The sequence below is a fragment of the Rhinoraja longicauda genome, chromosome 26 (assembly GCF_053455715.1).
Source record: "Rhinoraja longicauda isolate Sanriku21f chromosome 26, sRhiLon1.1, whole genome shotgun sequence".
NCBI classification, from domain to species: domain Eukaryota; kingdom Metazoa; phylum Chordata; class Chondrichthyes; order Rajiformes; family Arhynchobatidae; genus Rhinoraja; species Rhinoraja longicauda.
The window spans coordinates 25,762,197-25,785,196 of NC_135978.1; the positions used below are offsets into that span (position 1 = coordinate 25,762,197).

The 23,000-nt window shown below is 47.1% G+C and overlaps 1 protein-coding gene across 2 annotated transcripts in view; it reads left to right on the top strand.

Moving 5' to 3' along the window:
• The window catches only part of LOC144606494 (reticulon-4 receptor-like 1), a 52,745-nt gene extending 30,745 nt beyond the window's left edge, over positions 1 to 22,000 (top strand). For both annotated transcript variants that reach the window (XM_078422678.1, XM_078422679.1), the window contains exon 2: positions 19,484 to 22,000. In XM_078422678.1, coding sequence (XP_078278804.1) covers positions 19,484 to 20,808 — 1,325 coding nt within the window. In that variant the 3' untranslated portion in view covers positions 20,809 to 22,000. The remainder of the gene's footprint in view (positions 1 to 19,483) is intronic.
• The last annotated feature ends 1,000 nt before the right edge of the window (positions 22,001 to 23,000 follow it).

Here is a 23,000-nt window from a genome sequence, read left to right on the forward strand (position 1 = left end):
TGTGTGTGTGTGTGTGTAATTGTGTCTATACGTATGTGTGCGCCTGTGTGTGTACGTGTGAGTATGTCTGTGTGCTTGTGCTTGTATACACATGTATAAGTGTGTCTGTGTGCTTGTGTGAGAGTGTGTGCATATGTGTAAGCTTGTCTATGTGTATATTAGACAGTGTGTCTGTGCATGTGCATGTCTATGTGTAGACAGTGTGTCTGTGCATGTGCATGTCTATGTGTATATTAGACAGTGTGTCTGTGCATGTGCATGTCTATGTGTATATTAGACAGTGTGTCTGTGCATGTGCATGTCTATGTGCGTGTGTCTATGTATGTGCGAGTGTGTCTATGTACTTGTGTGAGAATGTTTGTGTGAGCTTGCCTGTGTGTGTGTGTGTCTACGTGTGTGTGTGTGTGCATGTGTGCTTGTGTACATGTGTGACCTTGCCTCTGTGTGTGTGTGTCTATGTGCATGTGTGTATGTGTGTGTCTGCATGTGTGTGTGTGTGTATACATGTATGAGTTTGCCTGTGTGTGTGTGTGTGTGTGTGTGTGTGTGTGCGTGTGTGTGTCTATGTGTGTACATGTGTGAGTGCCTATGTGCTTGTGTGTGTGTGCATACACGTGTGTGACTGTATTTGTGTCTGTGAGTGCATGTTTATAAATAGAATTATTGATGATTATGAGCAAATAACAAAGCTGTAATGTAATCGGAGTTCTTGGATGACAGGTTTATGGAAGAAATTTGAACTTCTCGATTCAATTACTGCCTTTTACTCCTTCCTTATCATCTGTTATTCTTTTCAGAAAAAAAGTATGAACAAGATAAAACCAAAACAGTGCTAATGACAGCTAACCGCAGCGGTGGAATTACAATGGCTGTACATCGACTAATGCAGTGTGAGCATGAGGAGCTCACTTAACTCACACTCAGTCAGCCAGCAACCTCTGGCAGGCTATTTGTCACAAGGGCGAGGGCAGAATTAACAGGCCCAAAGGAGTCTGTATCTTTACCACATTCAGTGGATATCACATTCAGTGCCAAGTCAGTGGATAGTGTTAAGGCAGAGATAGAAAAATTCTTGATTAGAACAGGTGCCAAGGGTTCTGGGGGGAAAGCAGGAAAATGGGATTAGGAGGCAGAGAGATCAGCCATGATTGAATGGCGGAGTGGGCTCGATGGGCCGAATGGCCTAATTCTACTCCTATAACTTGTGAACTCGTGAACATATTCACAGGGCTTCTCAAACTGTTGCATCACAAGAGAAATTGTTCCTTGAAAGCGGCCTCACTGGTAGGTAGAGTGGTCATTTTTTTTTGGCACTTTGGCCATTAACAGTCAGAGTATTGAGTATAGAAGTTGGGGGTGGGGGGGGTGGGGGGGGAGTCGTGTTGCAGTTGTATAAGGTGGTGAGGCCTCATTTACAGTGTTATGTTCAGTTTTAGTCACCATTTTAGAAAAAATGTTGTCAAGCTGGAAAGGGTGCAGAGAAGATTCACGAGGATGTTGCCAAGCCTGAGCTATATGGAGAGATTGCGCAGGCTAGGACTCTATACCTTGGAGAGCAAGAGGATGAGGGGTGATCTAAGAGAACAGTACAAAATCGTGAGAGGAATAGATCGGGTAAAGGCATTAAGACTCTTGCCCAAAGTAGGGCAAGCGAGAGCCAGAGGACATATATTTAAGGTCAGGAGGGGAAAGATTTAATAGGAACCTGTGGTTGCACTTTTTTACAATAAGGATGATGGGTATGTGGAACAAGCTGCTGGAGGAGGTAGTTGAGGCAAATACTATCGCTGCCTTTAAGAAACATTTAGACAGGTACATGAATAGGATAGATTTAGAGGAATATGGGCCAAAGGCAAGCAGGTGGGACTAGTGTAGATGAGACATGTTGGTTGGTGTGGTCAGGATGGGCTGAAGGGCATGTTCCTGTTCTGTGTGACTCTATGTTCGGCACAGGTATTGTGGCCCTTTTCTCCATATGTTTAATGTTCCAATGTCTATGTTTCTACACTTAAATAGTATCTCCCCTCACTCTGTGACTCTAAGAGTAGTTGATGGGACAACTAATTAGCCGTGTCACAAGGAGAACTCAGCCGTGTCACAAGAGTGGCACTGTGGCACAGCTGGTAGAGCCGCTGCCACACAACACCAGAGACCCGGGTTTCGATCCTTATCTCGGGTGCTGTCTGTGGGGAGTTTGCACGTTCTGCTTTGTGACTTTGTGGGTTCCTCTTGATGCTCTGCTTTCTCCAGAAATGCTGCCTGGCCCACTGAGTTACTCCAGCACTTGGTGCAGTCTTTTACTGTAAACCAGCACCTGCAATTCCTTGTTTGTTGGACTTGGACACTGCCCAAGTGCCCATACCGAACTCAAAGACCATCTGACCAGAGGCGCCGTGACACCATTCAGCACCGGCCTTTATTCCAGTGTCTCTTTAAAATGTGCATGTTACCCCTCACCCTGTGTCTTCCATGGCTGAGGTGAACAACAATGCCAAATTAAGACTTACTTGGTGCCCTATGGGCACATGCCAATGAGAACCGGAATGGGCCGCTGGCAAAGAATGACCCCAGTGGCTAGGTTTAATCTTGAACTCAGTTGTCCCGTTCAAAGGTCAATGTCTGACCTTTTGGCAGTGCTCAGTTCAGAGGGCTTATCTTTGCACATTGTAAACGATACATTGCGCAGTTTGCCCCCCTACCGAGCAAATGGCAGGAGGGGAGTGGCATAAGGAGGTTGTGTTGGAGGTGCTGGAGGCTACTGGGTGGGTGGTGAAGGGGGTATGGTGCGTAGGGTGACAGTGGAGGAGGGGCAGCATGCACTGTGGGAGGTGCTGGTGAAAGGAAAGATGCCAACAGCCTCTGAAATAAAAACTGCAGATGTTGGACATCTAAAATCTGAAATTTCTCGAAACACTCAATAGTTCTGGCATCTTTCTGCAGAAAGAGAAACAGAGAGCCTTCATCAGATCCTTGGCTGGGCAAATGGGACTAGCCCAGAATGCCAACTTGGTCAGCATGGACAGGTTGGGACAAAGGACTTGTTTCTTTAATCTATAGCTCCATGATTAATGATCCAGTGCAGCTAACTATCAGGGAAACTTCAATGCACAGGGTTCTTGCCTTTACAGAGGAGAAGGTTTGGCGATATCCTTGAGTTCACAGATTAAATAATCAAAAGGGCAGTGGCAACGGCATAGAGGGAGTGTTTCCAGGGGCAGAGAACTAGAAGACCAGAAGTCATGGATAGAAAATAGTGACCGACAGATGGAAAGCAAATTCAGGAGAATCTTCCTCACTGGAGAGCGATGAGAGCATGGACCACAGGGAGTGGCTGAAGTGAAGAAAAGAGGTGTGTTAAATGGGCAGATAGATATAAATACACGAGTGAGAAAAAAATGGCAGGATACGTAGTTGGGGTGAAATGAGGTGGTGATGGTGGCTGACAGCAGGGGCATGTGGAGTATTATCATCAGCTGATACTGGCTATGGTGGCCAAGTGGTAGAGTTACGCAACTTCTCTTTGGACCATTGATTTACACACAAGTTGTTACCTGTCTGTTGATGAAATTTGTCCTACAGGGAGCTGGAATTGATTCACTGGGCCAAATATGCAATGAGCAGCCTGTTTTTGTGTTGTGAAGCCTGTTCCCTGAAGAGACTTTGACCTGGGTCGGGCTAGGTCTGCTTGGGCCAGGATTCGAGGAGCTGACCAAAATCAAATCTGGGTTGGCCAGGGAACAGGGCGGCACAGAGGCGCAGCTGGTAGAGCTTCTATCCTGACCTCGGGTGCTGTCTGTGTGGGGTTTGCGCGTTCTCCCTTTGACCCCATCGGTTTCAGGGAGAACATGGGTGCTCTGGTTTCCTCCCACATCCCAAAGGTGTGCAAGCTTGTAGATTAATTGGTCTCTGAAATTGCTCTCTAGTATGTAGGGAGTGGATGAGAAAGTGGGATAACATAGAACTACCTTGAATGGGACAATGCCTCTGGTCCGAGACTCTCCCATCAGTGGAAACATCCTCTCCACATCCACTCTATCTAGTATTTTGTTTAATCATAAATGGCACATGCATTCTACATGTACTGTTCTAAACACCATGGGCTTTTTCACAAATATCATGTCATAAGTTGCTCCCATAGACTTTAGTTCCGACGTTTAACTGCACAATACAAAATGGAACCTCGTGTTAATAGATCCCTTTCCGTAAAATGGTTTCCTGAACAATTTCTTCATTCTCTCAATGGCAGGCAAAGACAGGAGCACTCGTACGCACAGTGCAAATTCCACGATTAGCACCGGGTTTAAATTGTGTGGTCAATGCACTTTGGTGATAACACGTCCCTGCTGTAATTAACTGAAGTCATGGAATCTTTTTTACAACCCTCAAACGTGCAGAAGGGACACAGTTTTAATGATTCATCTAAAAAGATTGGTACCTCTGAAAGCAGGTACCTTTCTTTTTATTATTCTCTCTTAATATTGTATTGGAAGTTGACCTAGATTGCGAGTTCAGCCATCCCTCTAGAGCTCAGGAATGAAAGCAGATTGCTTCTAACCTCAGCGTTTATAGAGATGTAGTGTGGAAACAGGCCCTTTGAGGTGGTGATGGTGGCACCACCTTAGAGATGTGTTAAAGCAGATTGCTTCTAACCTCAGCGTTTAGAGAGGTATAGTGTGGAAACAGGCTCTTTGGCACACCGAGTCCACAACGACCATCGATCACATCTCTATAGAAAGATGAGGAGGAATTTCTTTAGTCTGAGGGTGGTGAATCTGTGGAATTCATTGCCACAGAAGGCTGTGGAGGCCAAGTCAGTGGATATTTCTAAGGTGGAGATTGAGAGATTCTTGGTTAGTACAGGGGTCAGGGGTTATGGGGAGAAGGCAGGAGAATGGTGTTGAGAGGGAAAGATAGATCATCCATGATTGAATGGCGGAGTAGACCTCCTATTCTGCTCTTAGAACTTATGAATATGAACTCCGCTTACCTGCAAATGATTCTATGGCTGTACTAGCCTTAAAAACCCCCAACCTCGTCTGATCTTAGAAGTTCAGCAGGCTCAGGTTAGTATTTGGATGGGAGACCACCACCTGGTAATATCAGGTGCCATACACTGAAATAAGTTGGAAAGAGAGCAGAGAAGATTTACAAGATGTGCCACGAGATTGGACGCTGAGTTTTTTGACTGAGTTCAGTTTAGTTTATTGTCACGTATACCGAGGTACAGTGAAAAGCTTTTGTTGTGCTTTGTTGCCTTACGTTGGGGTGATCTCATAGAGGTGTATAAGATCATGAAATCATGATCACGCCGATCATGATATGGCGAATGCAGTTTTTTTCCACAAGGTAGAGGAATCACAAACTAAAGGGTATAGCTTTAAAGTGTGAGGGGAAAGATTTAATAGGAACCTGAGGGATAATTTTTTGACACAGAGGGTGATGCTTATATGGAACGAGCAGCCATAGGAAGTAGATAAGACAGTTACAATAATGACATTTAATAGACATTTGGACAGATACAAGGATAGGAAAGGTTTAGAAACATAAGGGCCAGGTACAGGCAAATGAGACTAGCTGCAACCATCTGCCTATCAACTACCCCCCTCGCTTGTGTCCACCTGCTAACCTGCCACACTTTGTCCTGCCTCTCCTTTCTTCCTGCTTTCTTCCACCCCACCCCCCCCCCCCCCCTCCCCCCACCCGCCTCCCCACAATATGTCTGAAGAAGGGTCCCGGCCAGAAACATTAGCGAACCATGATCTCCAGAAATGCTGCCTGACCCGCCGAGTTACTCCAGCACTTTATGTAATCATGCAAGTGTTTTCTAAAGCTTAAATATGCCCTGAAGGTACTGCCAGGGGCGGTGGTGGAGGCAAATATAGCAGTCACATTTAAGAGGCTTTTAGACAGGCAGAGAGATATGCAAGGAATAGAGGGGTGTGGATCACGTTCAGGCACAGGAGATTAATTTACCTTGGCATCACATTCAACACAGACAATGTGGGCCAAAGGGCCTCTTCCTGTGCTCTACTGTTCTATGTTCAATGTTAAATCATAGCCGTGTGTTAGGAGATAGAAATATAGAAAAATAGGTGCAGGAGTAAGCCATTCGGCCCTTCGAGCCAGCACCGCCATTCAATATGATCATGGCTGATCATCTAAAATCAGTAGCCCGTTCCTACTTTTTCCCATATCCCTTGATTCCTTTAGCCCTAAGAGATAAATCTGACTCTCTCTTGAAAACATCTAGTGAATTGGTCTCCACTACCTTCTGAGGCAAAGAATTCCACAGATTCACATCTCTCTGGGTGAAGAAGTTTTTCCTCATCTCAATCCTAAATGGCCTACCTTTTATTCTTAAACTGTAACCCCTGGTTCTGGACTCCTCCAACATCAGGAACATTTTACCTGACTGATATAGCCTGTCTACCCCTTTAAATTTTTTATATGTTTCTATAAGATCGCCTCTCATCCTTCTAATTTCCAGTGAATACAAGCCCAGTCGACTCATTCTTTCATCATATGTCAGTCCCACCATCCCGGGAATTAACCTGGTGAAACTACGCTGCACTCCCTCAATAGCAATAATGTCCTTCCTCAAATTAGGAGACCAAAATTGCACACAATACTCCAGGTGTGGCCGCACCAGGGCCCTGCACAACTGCAGTAGGACCTCCTTGCTCCTAAGCTCAAATCCTCTCACAATGAAGGCCAACATGCCATTAGCTTTCTTCACTGCCTGCTGTACCTGCATGCTTACTTTCAGTGACTGATGTACAAGGACACCCAGGTCTCGTTGCACCTCCCCTTTTCCTAATCTGACACCATTCAGATAATAATCTGTTTAACTGTCCTTTCCACCAAAGTGAATAACCTCACATTTATCCACATTATACTGCATCTGTCATGCATCTGCCCACTCACCCAACCGATCCAAGTCACCCTGCAGCCTCATAGCATCCTCATCGCAGCTTACACTACCACCCAGCTTTGTGCCATCTGCAAACTTGGAAAAGTCACATTTAATTCCCTCGTCTAAATCGCTAATATATATAGTAGATAACTGGGGTCCCAGCACCGAGCCTTGCGGCACCCCACTAGTCACTGCCTGCCATTCTGAAAAGGACACGTTAATTCCACCTCTTTGCTTCCTGTCTGCCAACCAGTTCGCTATCCATGTCAATACCCTACCCCCAATACCATGTGCTTTAATTTTGCCCACTAATCTCTTGTGTGGGACCTTGGCAAATGCTTTTTGAAAGTCCAGATACACCACATCCACTGGCTCTCCCTTATCCATTCTACTGTGGGGAGGGGGGTGGGGGGGGGGGGGAGGAATGAAAATAGGTGGAGTTGTATCCTCAGTGGAACATTATTGTTTGTAATGTTGGGTGTTGTATGCACCCATGCATTGCATTTAATCATTAACAAATGTTCAAGCTTTAGGCTCTGTAATGGGACCATCTGTAACCACAGGCTTTCTTATTAGACAGCATGGCTCTCCAACCCTACAAGGTAGTGGTTGTTAGCAACAGGGGAAATGATCTGAAATGTTCAAGGTTCAGTGAGAGCTCCATTCACTCAACCAGCCTTACTTAAAGAACAGATTATCGAGTTGCTGATGTTTGTGAGATACTGCTGTGCACGATTCATAAGTTCATAAGTGACAGGAGCAGAATTAGGGCATTCGGCCCATCAATTCTACTCCGCCATTTGATGATGGCTGATCTATCTTTCCCTCACAACCCCATTCTCCGGACTTCTCCCCATAACCCCTGACACCCGTACTAATCAAGAATACCTCAGTCACTGCCTTAAAAATATCCATTGACAGCCTCCACAGCCTTCTGTGGCAATGAATTCCACAGATCCACCTCCCTCTGACTAAAGTCGTTCCTCCTCATCTCCATTCTAAACGCAAGGCCTTTTATTCTGAGGCTGTGCCCTCTGGTCCTCGACTCTCCCACTGGTGGAAACAACCTCTCCACATCCACTCTATCCGGGCCTATCACCTTTTGGTAAGTTTCAATGAGGTCCCCCCCCCCCCTCATCCTTCTAAACTCCAGTGAGTACAGGCCCAATGCTGTCAAATGCTCATCATATGTTAACCCACTCATTCCTGGGATCATTCTTGTAAACCTCCTCTGGACCCTCTCCAGAGCCAGCTCATCCTTCCTCAGATATGGGGCCCAGAACTGCTCGCAATGCTCCAAATGTGTTCTGACAATTACATGGCAACACCCGCTGCGTTTCATCAGCAGCTCATCATCTATCTAGTGCTTTGGGATGAGACAGGCGCAAGGCGAATGCACATCTTTCCCACCCTGTGTCCTTTTGCTGCTTCCTAATTCAAAGTCATTGCATCCAAGTTATCTGACGATTGAAATTTGTTTTCAGAGCTCGGTCTCCACTTTGATGTTGCAAGCCGCTGAATAATTTAAGGAAAATTAAAGGCCAAATTGAATTTTCAGCATAGTAAATGTGAGTGTGGCAATGCGCAGCAGTGCAGGAGCAGGCAACAATGCAGCACTTGCTGCAGCTCTTCTCTGTCTGAAGTGCAGAGCAGCTGAAAAGTCACAACATCGTGTTTTTTTCCCAGTTGCCGACCGGTTTTGTATTCCAAGCGATTTCTATTTTTATTTCAGAGTTTCTTTTTTTTTTTAATGATTTTTTTCCCTCTCTCCCAGTTAATCCATTTAAAAATGCACATCACTTTGGCCTTCTTGCAGGATTTCATGTTTAAAATATGTGAGGGGAGGGGGGGAAAAAAAACCCTTAAGGATGTGTCTTAAATAATTCAGGAAAATATTGTTTGCTTCACAAGGTGCATGAGGTTGAAAGGTAGGAGCTGAATGTTGATGTCAGCAGTATCTGTGCTGCCGATCTGAGTGTGTCCTTTACAAGCCTCTCGTTTTAAGTGCGTCGTTTGCCCCAGCCATCCCTGTGACACTGGACTAGGCGGAACAACCATTTGTACCTGGGCAGCACTTTTTTAACACGGCTATAAATAGAGCCGGAGAGTCATAACCGCATGGAAACAGGCCATTCGGCCCACCGCAGCCATGCTTGCCAATGGGTGTCCAATGCTATCAGCGACTCTGCTTCCACCACTTTCTCAGGTAGGGTGTTCCAAGTATCCACTACTCTCTCAGGTAGAGCAATTCAGGTATCCACCACTCCCTCAGGTAGGGTGATCCAGGTATCCACCACTCTCTCAGGTAGGGTGTTCCAAGTATCCACCACTCTCTCAGGTAGGGTGATCCAGGTATCCACCACTCCCTCAGGTAGAGCAATTCAGGTATCCACCACTCCCTCAGGTAGAGCAATTCAGGTATCCACCACTCTCTCAGGTAAGACAATCCAGGTATCCACCACTCCCTCAGGTAGAGCAATTTAGGTATCCATCACTCCCTCAGTTAGAGCAATTCAGATATCCACCACTCCCTCAGGTAGAGTGATCCAGGTATCCACCACTCTCTCAGGTAGGGTGTTCCAGGTATCCACCATTCCCTCAGGAAGGGTGTTCCAAGTATCCATCACTCTGTCAGGTAGGACAATCCAGGTATCCACCACTCTGTCAGGTAGGGCGATTCAAGTATCCACCACTCTCTCAGGTAGGGTGATCCAGGTATCCACCACTCTCTCAGGTAGGGTGATCCAGGTATCCACCACTCCTTCAGGTAGGGTGATCCAGGTATCCACCACTCTCTCAGGTAGGGTGTTCCAGGTACCCATCGCTCTCTCGGTGAAAAAGGATCCCTTTCATTCCCCTCTCCATCTCTTCCACCCCCCCCCTCCCCCCCCCCCTCCCCGCCCCCCCCCCCCCCTTGCTGAATAGTGAAAGGCTTGAATAGATGTGGAGAGGATGTTTCAACCAGTGGGAGAGTCTAGGACCAGAGGCCATACACTTAGAATAAAAGGATGCACCTTTAGAGAGGAGATGAGGAGGAATTTCTTACACAAAGGGTGATGAATCTGTGGAATTAATTGCCACAGACGGCTGTGGAGGGCGAGTCAATCGATATTTTTAAGGTGGAGATTAATAGATTAGTGCGGGTGTCAGGGGTTGTGGGGAGAAGGCAGGAGAATGTGGTTGAGAGGGAGACCCAGATCAGCCATGATTGAATGGTGGAGTAGATGATGGGCCGAATGGCCTAATTCTGCTCCTACATCTTATGAACGAGTGAACTTATAAATCCATGTCCTTTAAGTTTATTTCCCTCTGATTTGGAGAAGAGTTTATTGCTGTCTACCTCATCTATACCCCTCGTAATTTTTATATACCTCAATTATGGGTGACACGGTGGAACTGCTGGAGGAGCCGCTGCCTCACAGCGCCTGGGACCCGGGTTCGATCCCGACCTCGGGTGCTGTCTGTGTGGAGTGTGCACGCTCTCCCTGCGACCGCATGGGTTTCCTCCGGGTGCTCCGGTTTCCTCCCACATCCCGAAGACGTGCAGGTTTGTAGGTTAATTGACCCTCTGAAAATTGCTCATAGTCTGTAGGGAGTAGATGCAAAAGTGGGATAACATGGCACTAGTGTGATCGATGGTCGGCGTGGACCTGGTGGGCTGAAGGGCCCTGTTTCGATGCAGCATCCTTCAATTCCATCAAAACAAATGGATGCGGTGTGCCGAATGGCCTGTTTCTGCGCTGTACCAATATGCCCATCTTCATCACCTCCGTGATGCTTCAGTCCTTTTTATATTTTATTTTCCCTTCAGTACGGAGACAATATCTCTCTTCTAACACTGTCACTTCCACAAGGTGCCCTAGACCTGGGCAATTCGCTAGGTATTAATCCAGCTATTTTATATAAAATCATGAGAGGCATAGATGTGCAGTCTCTTGCCCAGAGTAGGTGAATTGAGGACCAGAGGACATGAGTTTAAGGTGAAGGGGGAAAGATTTAATAGGAATCTGAGGGGTAACTTTGTCACAAAGGGTGGTGGGTGTATGGAACAAGCTGCCAGAGGGGGTAGTTGAGGCAGGGACTATCCCAACATTTAAGAAACAGTTAGACAGGTGCATGGTTAGGAAAGATTTGGAGGGATATGGGCCAAACGCGGGCAGGTGGGACTAGTATAGTTGGGACATGTAGGCCAGTGTGGGCTAGTTGGGCTGAAGGGCCTCTTTCTATGTTGTATGACTCGAAGACTCTTGGCTGTGCTGGCTGTTTCCAGATGCGCGTGACCCTTTATTTCCCTCTATCCGCCCCCTCTACCCACACCCACCCCACCCCCCCCCCCCACCACCCCCTACCCCATCCACCCTCCTCCCCTCACCCTCAGGCCGGACGAACGGTCTCTGCAAGAACGGGCAGGTGCACCCCTTCCGCCGCTGCCCTCGTTGGCATGGTCCCGTTGCTATGCCGATGAATATATATTTTAAGCACTTCCCGGGAGACTGGTAATTTAAGAAAATTCAGATTCCATTTTCAGCTTATCTTGCGTTGTGAATCTGCAGCCTTTCACAATTGCCCAAGCTGCATGCAAGGCTCCCGACGAAACAAATTGCCAATTGCGCACAACATCAACAAAAATATATATTTTTTTTTCACAAACATCAATTACGAAGAGCAGAGGTTGGTGGAAAGAGTGCATAAGCTTATAGTTTTTACCCTTGATCACTGTTGGAAGACTAATTAAACATTTCACGATAACATTCCCCTTACAATAGTCCCTGGCAGTGGCGTTTTGTGCTGGATTAGCTGATTTCAGCTGGATGTTGGTAGGGGGTCCAGTCACATTGAGCTGGAGAGCACATGTGTCAATGTACAGTGGAAGTAGGATTGGGGCTTGACTTTCATAGATCCTCCGCGGCTGAATAAAAATATAAAAGCCAAAGAATTGCACCAGGCAGTGACACCAGCTTTAGAGACTGCAGATGGCGTAATCTGGAGCACGAGACAAACTGCTGGAGGAACTTGTGGGGCAGCTGCTGGAGCCCAGAGTCAGAGACCCGGGTTCGATCCTGACCTCGGGTGCTGTCTGTGTGGAGTTTGCACATTCTCCCTGTGGAGTGTCAGCCTCGATCACACGTTTAGCTCCTTGGACTTAAGTTGAGCTTGCAAACATCCAACTCAGTTGATTGAGCTGCTGTCTCACTGCATCAAAGACTTGGGTTCAGTCCAGCTGTGTGGAGTTTGCACGTTCTCCGTGTGACCGCGTGGGTTTCCTCCGGGTGATCCGGTTTCCTTCCACACCTGAAGACGTGCGGGTTTGTAGGTTAATTGGCCTCTGGAAGTTGCCCTGAGCGTGTAGGGAGTGGATGAGAAAGTGGGATAACATAGAATTAGTGTGAACAGGTTGGTGTGAATGGTTGGTGTGGACGCAGTGGGTCAAAGGGCCTGTTTCCATGCTGTATCTCTTAAAAATAATAAACTCAGCAGGTCAGGCAGCATCTGTGCAGGCAGAGAGATGGTTAATGCCTCTGGACAAGACCCGACATCGGAGTGTGTCAGTTTAGTTTAGTTCGTTTATTGAAACCGTGAAAAGCTTTTTGTTGCGTGCTAACCAGCCAGCGGAAAGACAATATATGATTACCACCGGGCCATTCGCAGTGTACAGATACATGGTAAGGGAATAACGTTTAGTGCAAGGAGGGAAAGATAGCGGGTGGAAGGAGGCGAGAGGGAGGAGTGAGACGGGGGCCGGTAGGTGGAACCAGGTGAGGTGGTGGAGATAATGGAACACAGGATTTGGAGGGAAAGACGTTGGCGCCAGTGGTGCATTGAATGTACGTACCTGTGACCAAACAGGGAGGCCTGAAAATGGAGCTGGAAGATGCCAGTCCCGACAGGTACCTGAGGAAGGACACGCAGTTATTGCCACTAGTCTTAATAAAAACATGGGGTCTTAGAATGGATCAACTGGGCTTATATTCACTGAAATTTAGAAGGATGAGAGGGGATCTTATGGAAGAAAATAGAATTCTTAAGGGATTGGACGGGCTAGATGCAGGAAAAATATTCCTAATGTTGGGGGAGTCCAGAACCAGGGGTCACAGTTTATGAATAAAGGGTAGGCCATTTAGGACTGAGATGAGGAAAAACTTTTTCACCCAGGGAGTTGTGAATCCGTGGAATTCTCTGCCACCGAAGGCAGTGGAGGCCAATTCACTGGATGTACTCAAGAGAGAGGTAGATATACAGTGCCCTCCATAATGTTTGAGACAAAGACCCATCATTTATTTATTTGCCTCTGTACTCCACAATTTGAGATTTGTAATAGAAAAAATCACATGTGGTTAAAGTGCACCTTGTCAGATTTTATTAAAGGCCATTTTTATACATTTTGGTTTCACCATGTAGAAATTACAGCTGTGTTTTGTACATAGTCCCCACATTTCAGGGCACCATAATATTTGGGACACATGGGTTCACAGGCGTTTGTAATTGCTCAGGTGTATTTAAATGCCTCCTGATGTCCGCAGGTATAAGAGAGCTCTCAGCACCCAGTCTTTCCTCCAGTCTTTCCATCACCTTTGGAAACTTTTATTGCTGTTTATCAACATGAGAACCAAAGTTGTGCCAATGAAAGTCAAAGACGCCATTATGAGACTGAGAAACAAGAATAAAACTGTTAGACATCAGCCAAACCTTAGGCTTACCAAAATCAACTGTTTGGAACATCATTAAGAAGAAAGAGAGCACTGTTGAGCTTACTAATCGCAAAGGGACTGGCAGGCCAAGGAAGACCTCCACAGCTGATGACAGAAGAATTCTCTCTATAATAAAGAAGGATCTCCAAACACCTGTCTGACAGATCAGAAACACTCTTCAGGAGTCCGTGTGGATTTATCAATGACCACTGTCCGCAGAAGACTTCATGAACAGAAATACAGAGGCTATACTGCAAGATGCAAACCTCTGGTTAGCCGCAAAAATAGGATGGCCAGGTTACAGTTTGCCAAGAAGTACTTAAAAGAGCAACCACAGTTCTGGAAAAGGGTCTTGTGGACAGATGAGACGAAGATTAACTTATATCAGAGTGATGGCAAGAGCAAAGTATGGAGGAGAGAAGGAACTGCCCAAGATCCACAGCATACCACCTCATCTGTGAAACACGGTGGTGGGGGTGTTATGGCCTGGGCATGTATGGCTGCTGAAGGTACTGGCTCACTTATCTTCATTGATGATACAACTGCTGATGGTAGTCGCATAATGAATTCTGAAGTGTATAGACGCATCCTATCTGCTCAAGTTCAAAGAAATGCCTCAAAACTCATTGGCCGGCGGTTCATTCTACAGCAAGACAATGATCCTAAACATACTGCTAAAGCAATAAAGGAGTTTTTCAAAGCTAAAAAATGGTCAATTCTTGAGTGGCCAAGTCAATCACCCGATCTGGATCATATTGAGCATGCCTTTTATATGCTGAAGAGAAAACTGAAGGGGGCTAGCCCCCAAAACAAACATAAGCTAAAGATGGCTGCAATACAGGCCTGGCAGTCATTGCCACAGAAGGTAGTTGAGGCCAGTTCATTGGCTATATTTAAGAGGGAGTTAGATGTGGCCCTTGTGGCTAAAGGGATCAGGGGGTATGGAGAGAAGGCAGGTACAGGTTACTGAGCTGGATGATCAGCCATGATCATATTGAATGGCGGTGCAGGCTCGAAGGGCCGAATGGCCTCCTCCTGCACCTATTTTCTATGTTTCTATGTTTCTATATGCAACAAATACTAAACATGACTACTTTCATTTACATGACATTGCTGTGTCCTAAACATTAAGGTGCCCTGAAATGGGGGACTATGTATAAACACATGGTGAAACCAAAATGTATAAAAATGGCCTTTATTAAAATCTGACAATGTGTACTTTAACCACATGTGATTTTTTTCTATTACAGATCTCAAATTGTGGAGCATAGAGACAAATAAATAAATGATGGGTCTTTGTCCCAAACATTATGGAGGGCACTGTAGCTCTTAGGGTTAACAGAATCAGGGGATAAGGGGAGAGAGCAGAGATGGGGTACTGATTTTGGATGATCAGCCATGATCATATTGAATGACGGTCCTGGCTCGAAGGGCCGAATGGCCTACTCCTGTACCTATTTTCTATGTTTCTATGATCCACAACCTCTCCTGGTTCCACCTATCCTCTGTACAAACAAGGAACTGCAGATACTGGTTTAGACAAAAGAACATATAAAGTGCTGGAGTAACTCCACAGATCAGGCAGCATCTCCGGAGAACTTGGATAGGGGACATTTCAGGTTGGGACCGTTCTTCAGAAAAAGAAAGGTCCCGTCCCGAAACGTCACCTATCCATGTTCTCCAGAGATGCTGCCTGACCTCGCTGAGTTACTCCAGCACTTTGTGTTCTCATCTCTTTACATAGTCCATCTCCCCTCTTTACTTTCAGTCCTGATGCGGGGCCCCATCCAGAAACGTCAAGCTTCTCTCTGCAGATGCTGCCTGACTTGCTGAGCAGTTTGCTTTCTGCCTTGGGATAGACCTCTATATGATCACCCCTCATCCTCCTGTCGTTCAGGCCCTTGTTAACTGACCGGGCGGCACGGTGGCGCAGCGGTAGAGTTGCTGCCTTACAGCAAATGCAGCGTCGGAGACTCAGGTTCGATCCTGACTACGGGCGCCGTCTGTATGGAGTTTGTACGTTCTCCCCGTGACCTGCGTGGGTTTTCTCCGAGATCTTCGGTTTCCTCCCACACTCCAGAGACGTACAGGTTTGTAGGTTAATTGGCTGGGCAAATGTTTAAAAAAAATTATCCCTAGTGGGTGAGTGTTAGTGTGTGGGGATCGCTGGGCGGCGCGGACCCGGTGGGCCAAAGGGCCTGTTTCTGCGCTGTATCTCTAAACTAAAAAAATGTAAATTGTCCTTATTGTGTCGGGTAGAACTAGCGAACAGGTGATCTCTGGTCGACACGGACTCGGTGGGCCTAAAGGTCTGTTTACATGCTGAATCTCTAAACTAAACTCAATCTACTAACCTACGTTTGTTTGGGATGTGAGAGGAATCCCACATGGTCACATGGTGAACGTGCAAACTCCACATACAGTGACTCCTTCACTTTTTCCACATTTTGCTACGTTACAGCCTTATTTTAAAATGGATTAATTTTTTTTAATTTTTATCATCAATCTACACACAATACCCCATAATAAAAAAAGTGATTTTTTTTGCAAAGTAATTAAAAAGAAATAACTGAAATATCACATTTACATGAGTATTCAGACCCTTTGCTATGACACTCAAAATTGAGCTTATGTTCATTATGTTTCCATTGATTATCTTTGAGATGTTTCTACAACTTGATTGGAGTTCACCAGTGGTAAATTAAATTGATTGGACATGATTTGGAAAGGCACACATCTGTCTATATAAAGTCCCACAGTTGACAGTGCATGTCAGAGCAAAAACCAATCCATGAAGACGAAGGAATTGTCCGTAGACCTCCGAGAAAGGATTGTGTCGAGACACAGATCTGGGGAAGGGTATAAAACAATTTCTGCAGCATTGCAGGTCCCAAAGAGCACAGTGACCTCCGTCATTCTTAAATAGAAGAACTTTGGAACCACCAGGACTCTTCATAGTGCTGGCCGCCCGGCCAAACTGAGCAATCGGGGGAGAAGGGCCTTGGTCAGGGAGGTGACCAAGAACCTGATGGTCAATCTGACAGAGCTCCAGAGTTCCTCAGTGAACATGGGAGAACCTTCCAGAAGGACAACTATATCTGCAGCACTCCACCAATCAGGCCTTTATGGGAGAGTGGCCAGACAGAGGCCACTCCTCAGTAAAAGGCACATGACAGCCCGCTTGGAGTTTGCAAAAAGGCACCTAAAGGACTCTCAGACCATGATAAACAAGATTCTCTGGTCTGATGAAACCAAGATTGAACTTTTTGGCCTGAATGCCAAGCGGCACCGCTCATCACTTGGCCAATACCATACCTACGGTGAAGCATGGTGGTGGCAGCATCATGCTGTGGGGATGTTTTTCAGCGGCAGGAACTGGGAGACGAGTCAGGATTGAGGGAAAGATGAACGGAGCAAAATACAGAGAGATCCTTGATGAAAACCTGCTCCAGAGAGTTCTGGACCTCAGACTGGGGCCGAGGTTCACCTTCCAACAGGACAATGACCCTAAGCACACAGCCAAGACAATGCAGGAGTGGCTTCATGACAAGTCTGTGAATGTCCTTGAGTGGCCCAGCCAGAGCCCGGACTTACACCTGATCGAACATCTCTGGAGGGACCTGAAAATAGCTGTGCATCGACGCTCCCCATCCAACCTGACAGAGCTTGGGAGGATCTGCAGGGAAGAATGGGAGAAATTATCCAAATACAGGTGTGCCAAGCTTGTAGTGTCATACCCAAGAACACTTGAGGCTGTAATCGCTGCCAAATGTGCCTCAACAAAGTACTGAGTAAAGGGTCTGAATACTTATGTAAATGTGATACTTCAGTTATTTATTTTTAATTACTTTGCAAAATTTTCTAAACACCTGTTTTTGCTTTTTTATTATGGGGTATTGTGTGTAGATTGATGATTCAAAAAATGAATTTAATCCATTTTAAAATAAGGCTGTAACGTAGCAAAATGTGGAAAAAGTGAAGGGGTCTGAATACTTTCTGAATGCACTGTAGACTCCACTGTAGGCCAGCACTGAAGCCAAGTTGTTGCAGTTCTGAGACAGCAGCATCACTCTTTAGGCTTTAGACTTCAGAGATACAGCGCGTAAACAGGCCTTTCGGCCCACCGAGTTCGCACTGACCTGTGATCACTCTGTACACAAGCTGCACAATATCCTGCATAATAAGGACCATTTAGAATATTTATCGAAGCCATATTAACCTAAATACCTGCGTGTTTGGATTGTGGGAGGGAACCGGAGCACCCGGCGGGAAACCCACGTGGTCACGGGGAGAACGTACAAACTCAGTACAGACAGCGCCCGTAGTCAGGATCGAACCTGGATCTCTGGTGCTGTAAGGCAGCAACACTACCGCTGCACCAGCGTGCCACCTTTTGGGTGAACGAGCCTCTGCCTCCTGGATGTTGGGAATGATCCTGGAGTGGGACATCAGGCTTCTGAACTGCTCTTCCAGACTCAGGAACAGATTCTTCCCCTCTGTTATCAGGCTTCTGATAATCTCGTCTGATTCACCTCTACGCCAATGCAGACATTGGACTTTGTCTTTGGAGCTGATGCGCTACAATGCTGAGAACTATCTTTCGTGCTCTGCAACTTCCCCATTGCTCTATCTATTGTACTTGAGTTTAACTTGATTGCATTCATGTGGAGTATTACCTGATCTGATTAGCTAGCATCCAATGTTGGGGGAGTCAACCCAAAAGGTAACCTACAATACCTCTGGATTCTTCTGCTCAGAGTAACAGATTAACAAAAGCAACGTATTCATAAGCAAAAAAAAACTGCAGATGTTTGAAAACCTAACATGTTAAGCAGCATTGGTAGTGAATATTTCAATTGAATGTTGTTCATCTAGAATGTTAACTGTTTCTCCATCCCCATTGACCAATCGACCAACTCCAGCATTGTTTATATAAATTAATATTAAGGGGTTGGACACGTTAGAGGCAGGAAACATGTTCCCAATGTTGGGGGAGTCCAGAACAAGGGGCCACAGTTTAAGAATAAGGGGTAGGCCATTTAGAACTGAGATGAGGAAAAGCCTTTTCAGTCAGAGAGTTGTGAATCTGTGGAATTCTCTGCCTCAGAGGCAGTGGAGGCCAATTCTCTGAATGCATTCAAGAGAGAGCTAGATAGAGCTCTTAAGGATAGCGGAGTCAGGGGGTATGGGGAGAAGGCAGGAATGGGGTACTGATTGAGAATGATCAGCCATGATCACATTGAATGGCGTTGCTGGCTCGAAGGGCCGAATGGCCTCCTCCTGCACCTATTGTCTATTGTCTAAAACAAAACTTTTCACTGCACCTCAGAAGACGTGGCAATAATATACTTAAACCTAAATCTAACAGCTGATGGCTATGTCCATTTTCTGCTCATTAAGTGTCAGAAGGTGCACAAAATTGGGAGATTTAGTTGGAAAAAAGGACACAAAGTGCTGGAGTAACTCAGTGGATCAGGTAGCATCTGTCTGGAGAATGTAGATCGGGAAGATTTAATAGGAACCTGAGGGGGCAATCATTTTACACAAAGGATGGTGGGTGTATGGGATGAAATGCCAGAGGAGATAGTTGAGGCGGGTACTATCTTGGACAGACACATGAATAGTATAGGTTTAGAGGGGATATGGGACAAACGCAGGCAGGTGGGACGTGTAGATGGGACATGCGTGGGCAAATTAAGCTGTAGGGCCTGTTTCCATGCTGTATGAGTCTATGACTCCATATTATGGATCACACAATAATTTAAAAATAATATGTATTTCCCCCTGTAGAGTTTAAGTCTGTGACCAAATGCTTTTACATGAGATTGAAGGGTTTTGAAGCAACACTGTGCCTGACCGTGTGTCTCCTCTCCTCTTGCAGGGTGCAACCTCGAGCTGTTCCTGGTGTTGCTGGGACTCGAGCTTCACATCTCGCTCTCCTGCCCCCGCCACTGCGTCTGCTATCCCTCCCCCATGACCGTCACCTGCCAGTCGCACGGATTCACCACCATCCCGGAAGGAATACCGGCCAACAGCGAGAGGATATTCCTGCAGAACAACAGGATTACGCTGCTGCTGAGGAACAACTTCAGCCCGTCCACGGTCACCTTGTGGTTGTACTCGAACAACATCACCTTCATCGACCCCGAGGCCTTCCAGGGCTTCAGCCTCTTGGAGGAGCTTGACCTCGGAGACAATCGCCACCTGAGGTTCCTGGATGCCGAGACCTTCAGCGGCTTGGAGAAGCTTCACTCCTTGCATCTCTACAGCTGTGGTCTGACCTTCTTGCCCAATGGAATTTTCGAAGGACTCCACAACTTACAGTACCTTTATCTCCAGGATAACCACATCGAGTACCTTCAGGACGACCTGTTCTTGGAGCTCGTCAACCTGACCCAGCTCTTTCTGCACGGGAATAAGTTATTGAGTTTGTCCCAGAACACTTTCAGAGGGCTGGTGAACCTCGACCGCCTCTTGCTCCACCAGAACAGGCTTCATTGGGTTAACAAGCAGGCTTTCCATGATCTCCGGAGGCTCACCATTTTGTATTTGTTCAACAACAGCCTGAGTTTACTGCCGGGAGAATGCTTGGCTGAGCTTGGATCGTTGCAGTACCTCAGGCTGAACGGAAATCCTTGGGAATGTAGTTGCAAAGCTCGCTCTCTGTGGGAATGGCTGCAAAGGTTCAGTGGGTCGAGCTCCAGCGTCGTCTGCGACTCTCCCAGGGATGTACAGGGCAAAGACCTGAAGGTCCTCTCCGCCCGGCTCTTCAAGAACTGCACGGCCCACGATTCCCCCAACCAGATCCGCAACGGCCCCAGGCAGCACCCTCACCACCCGGGCAAGGCCAGGCCGGGTGGGGGCCACCCCTCCAGGGGCAGCACCACCCTGGCCAAGGAGGGACAGAACGGCACCGGGCAGCGCGACGACTCGGCCAAGAACTACCTGGGGGAGGCGGCGCCCAAGGAGCCGGCCGGGGAGCACGCGGACGGGATGTGGGGCAGCGACTACCTGCCCGACGCCAGCCAGAAGGAGCAGACCCACCGCCCCTACCCCACCCGGCACAAGTCGCGGATTAAGTGCACCCGCCGCACGCGCTTGGAGCTCCCTCCCGGCATCCAACAGCCCTCGGGGGCCGCACTGAGGCCTACTTCCGCCCCCGGCCTGCTCACACTCCTCCTGGCTCTGGTACTCGTCGTCCGCTGAAACCCCCACCCCCGGGCCTGCTCCCCAACCCCCCCCCCCCATCCCCACCCCCACCCCCAGTAAATGAGAAGGGCAAAGACATTCTAACACTGCCATCCACCCATAGGGACCAAAACAAAACCGACATTGCAAGAAAAACAAACAAAAACAATGTGCCCTTTTTTTGTGAGATTGCAGCACTGCTACTGTGTGCTTGGGGATGGACACCGGAGGATTTGTTGGATGGAGTTCTGTTTGCGGACGAGTGGGGAGTGAGTCCTCGGGATTAGACGGCCGGCCGACCCGGGGTGCAAAAAATGGACAGGAGGAGGAGCACCCACGTCTCAATGGGTGCCACCCCAGCCTTGTTAAGTCTTGACGAGAGAGACCACATGGGGACATTGTTGTGTCTCCACAAAGTGAAGCCCTCCCTCCCCCACCTTCTTCCTGACTCCTTCCCGCCTGTGCTACTTTGACATTCCCTGCTGAGTCGGCCGGCGTTCCTGGGGGGAAAAGGATTCTGACTCCCCGGCCGGGCGGCGAGCGGCGGGGGCCGAGGTAACGGTGGCATCCGACTCCACGCACCCCAGCGACGAGAATCAAGTGGTGTTGCCAACCTCTGAGTGAGGTTACATTGCTCCCCTGCTGAATAATATGCATTGTATAATCGCTAAGGATGATCATTAGAACTTGATTCATCCAGGTACCAAAAACTGGAGGCCAGATAATTGTATGAAAAAAAATTCCCAATGGAATATTTTTTTTTAAGTGTCAACCGATCATTTGCTCAATGCACATCCCTTATATAATTGAGATATATTAATTTCTGGAAGTATATGTTTACAGATTATATTGTCACCCTGTTACAGTTCATGCTAAGGTATTTCTTTCTGTGTTGGAGAATTAGTGGATGGTTTTTACACGAGTTCTGGATTCAGATTCAAGAGGCTGCTCTGCCCTTTGCTTGGGGTTATTCTGGCGTCTGGCGGGAGCCAACACTAAACGGCGTGACCTTCAAGGCTACCGAACAAGAGCCGCAAAGTGGGCTAGGCTGGGTTGCAATGGGCCAAATGGTCTTGGACTGCCGCACACATCCACGATCTGATGGAAGCAACCCTCTTGCTCTGGATGTGTCTCTATTGGATGAGGAAACTAAATCTTCTCTACTTGAGTTATTTTTTCTGTATTAAATATTAAATTTGTTGTACCTGAATTTTCAAAATTGCTTTAAATATATATATAATATATATTTATATATATATATGCACATATATATATATATATATAAAGAAAAGCTGTTTTTGGAAGAAATCAAGGTTACAAGTGCAGTATTCCTTATTGGTGTCCTGTCCAAATGATTGACAAGGTAAATGTACTTTGTACAAACCGTGTTGTCGCCACGGGTCAGAGGTGGCACTGAGAGATAGCAGGGGGACTCAGGGGTTCAGTGCCTGGAGCTCAGGGGATGGGCTTCTCCTGCCTCAAGCCACGTCTGAATAAACACCCCCCACCCCACTCCAGCTCAGACCCTTCACTCAGGATACAGCTCTGACCACATGGACCCCTGCAAACACATTCGCCGAATATATCTGGTGAAGACAGGTCATTTAAAATGGCACGTGTGAGCACCGGTCTGATGTCACCGGTCGGATGTCACCGGTCTGATGTCACCGGTCTGATGGTCTGACGTCACCGGTCTGATGTCACCGGTCTGATGGTCTGACGTCACCGGTCTGATGGTCTGATGTCACCGATCTGATGTCACCGGTCTGATGGTCTGACGTCACCGGTCTGATGTCACCGGTCTGATGTCACCGGTCTGATGTCACCGGTCTGATGAGGGCTGGTCAGATAGATATTGAGGGCTTTAAAATTCAGACTATGGACTCTGGTGCAGTCAAGGCCATTACCACAGGAGACTCCTCTCTCTCGCTCCCTCTCTCTTCCTCTCGCTCTCTCTCTCTCTCTCTCTCCCTCCTTTTCTCTCTCTCTTTCTCTCTCTCTCTCTCTTTCTCCCTCTCTCTCAATCGCTCTCCATCTCAATCTCTCTCTTACTCGCTCCATGGACACTAGGGCTCATTTTAAAAAAGACATCCACCAGGCAAACACAGAGTTAGTTTAATGCATTCAACAAATTCCCCTAAGTTGGGACAAACCAGCCGAGTGACTGTGATGGAGAAACCTGGATTTGGATTGATCAAAGCTGAGGATGA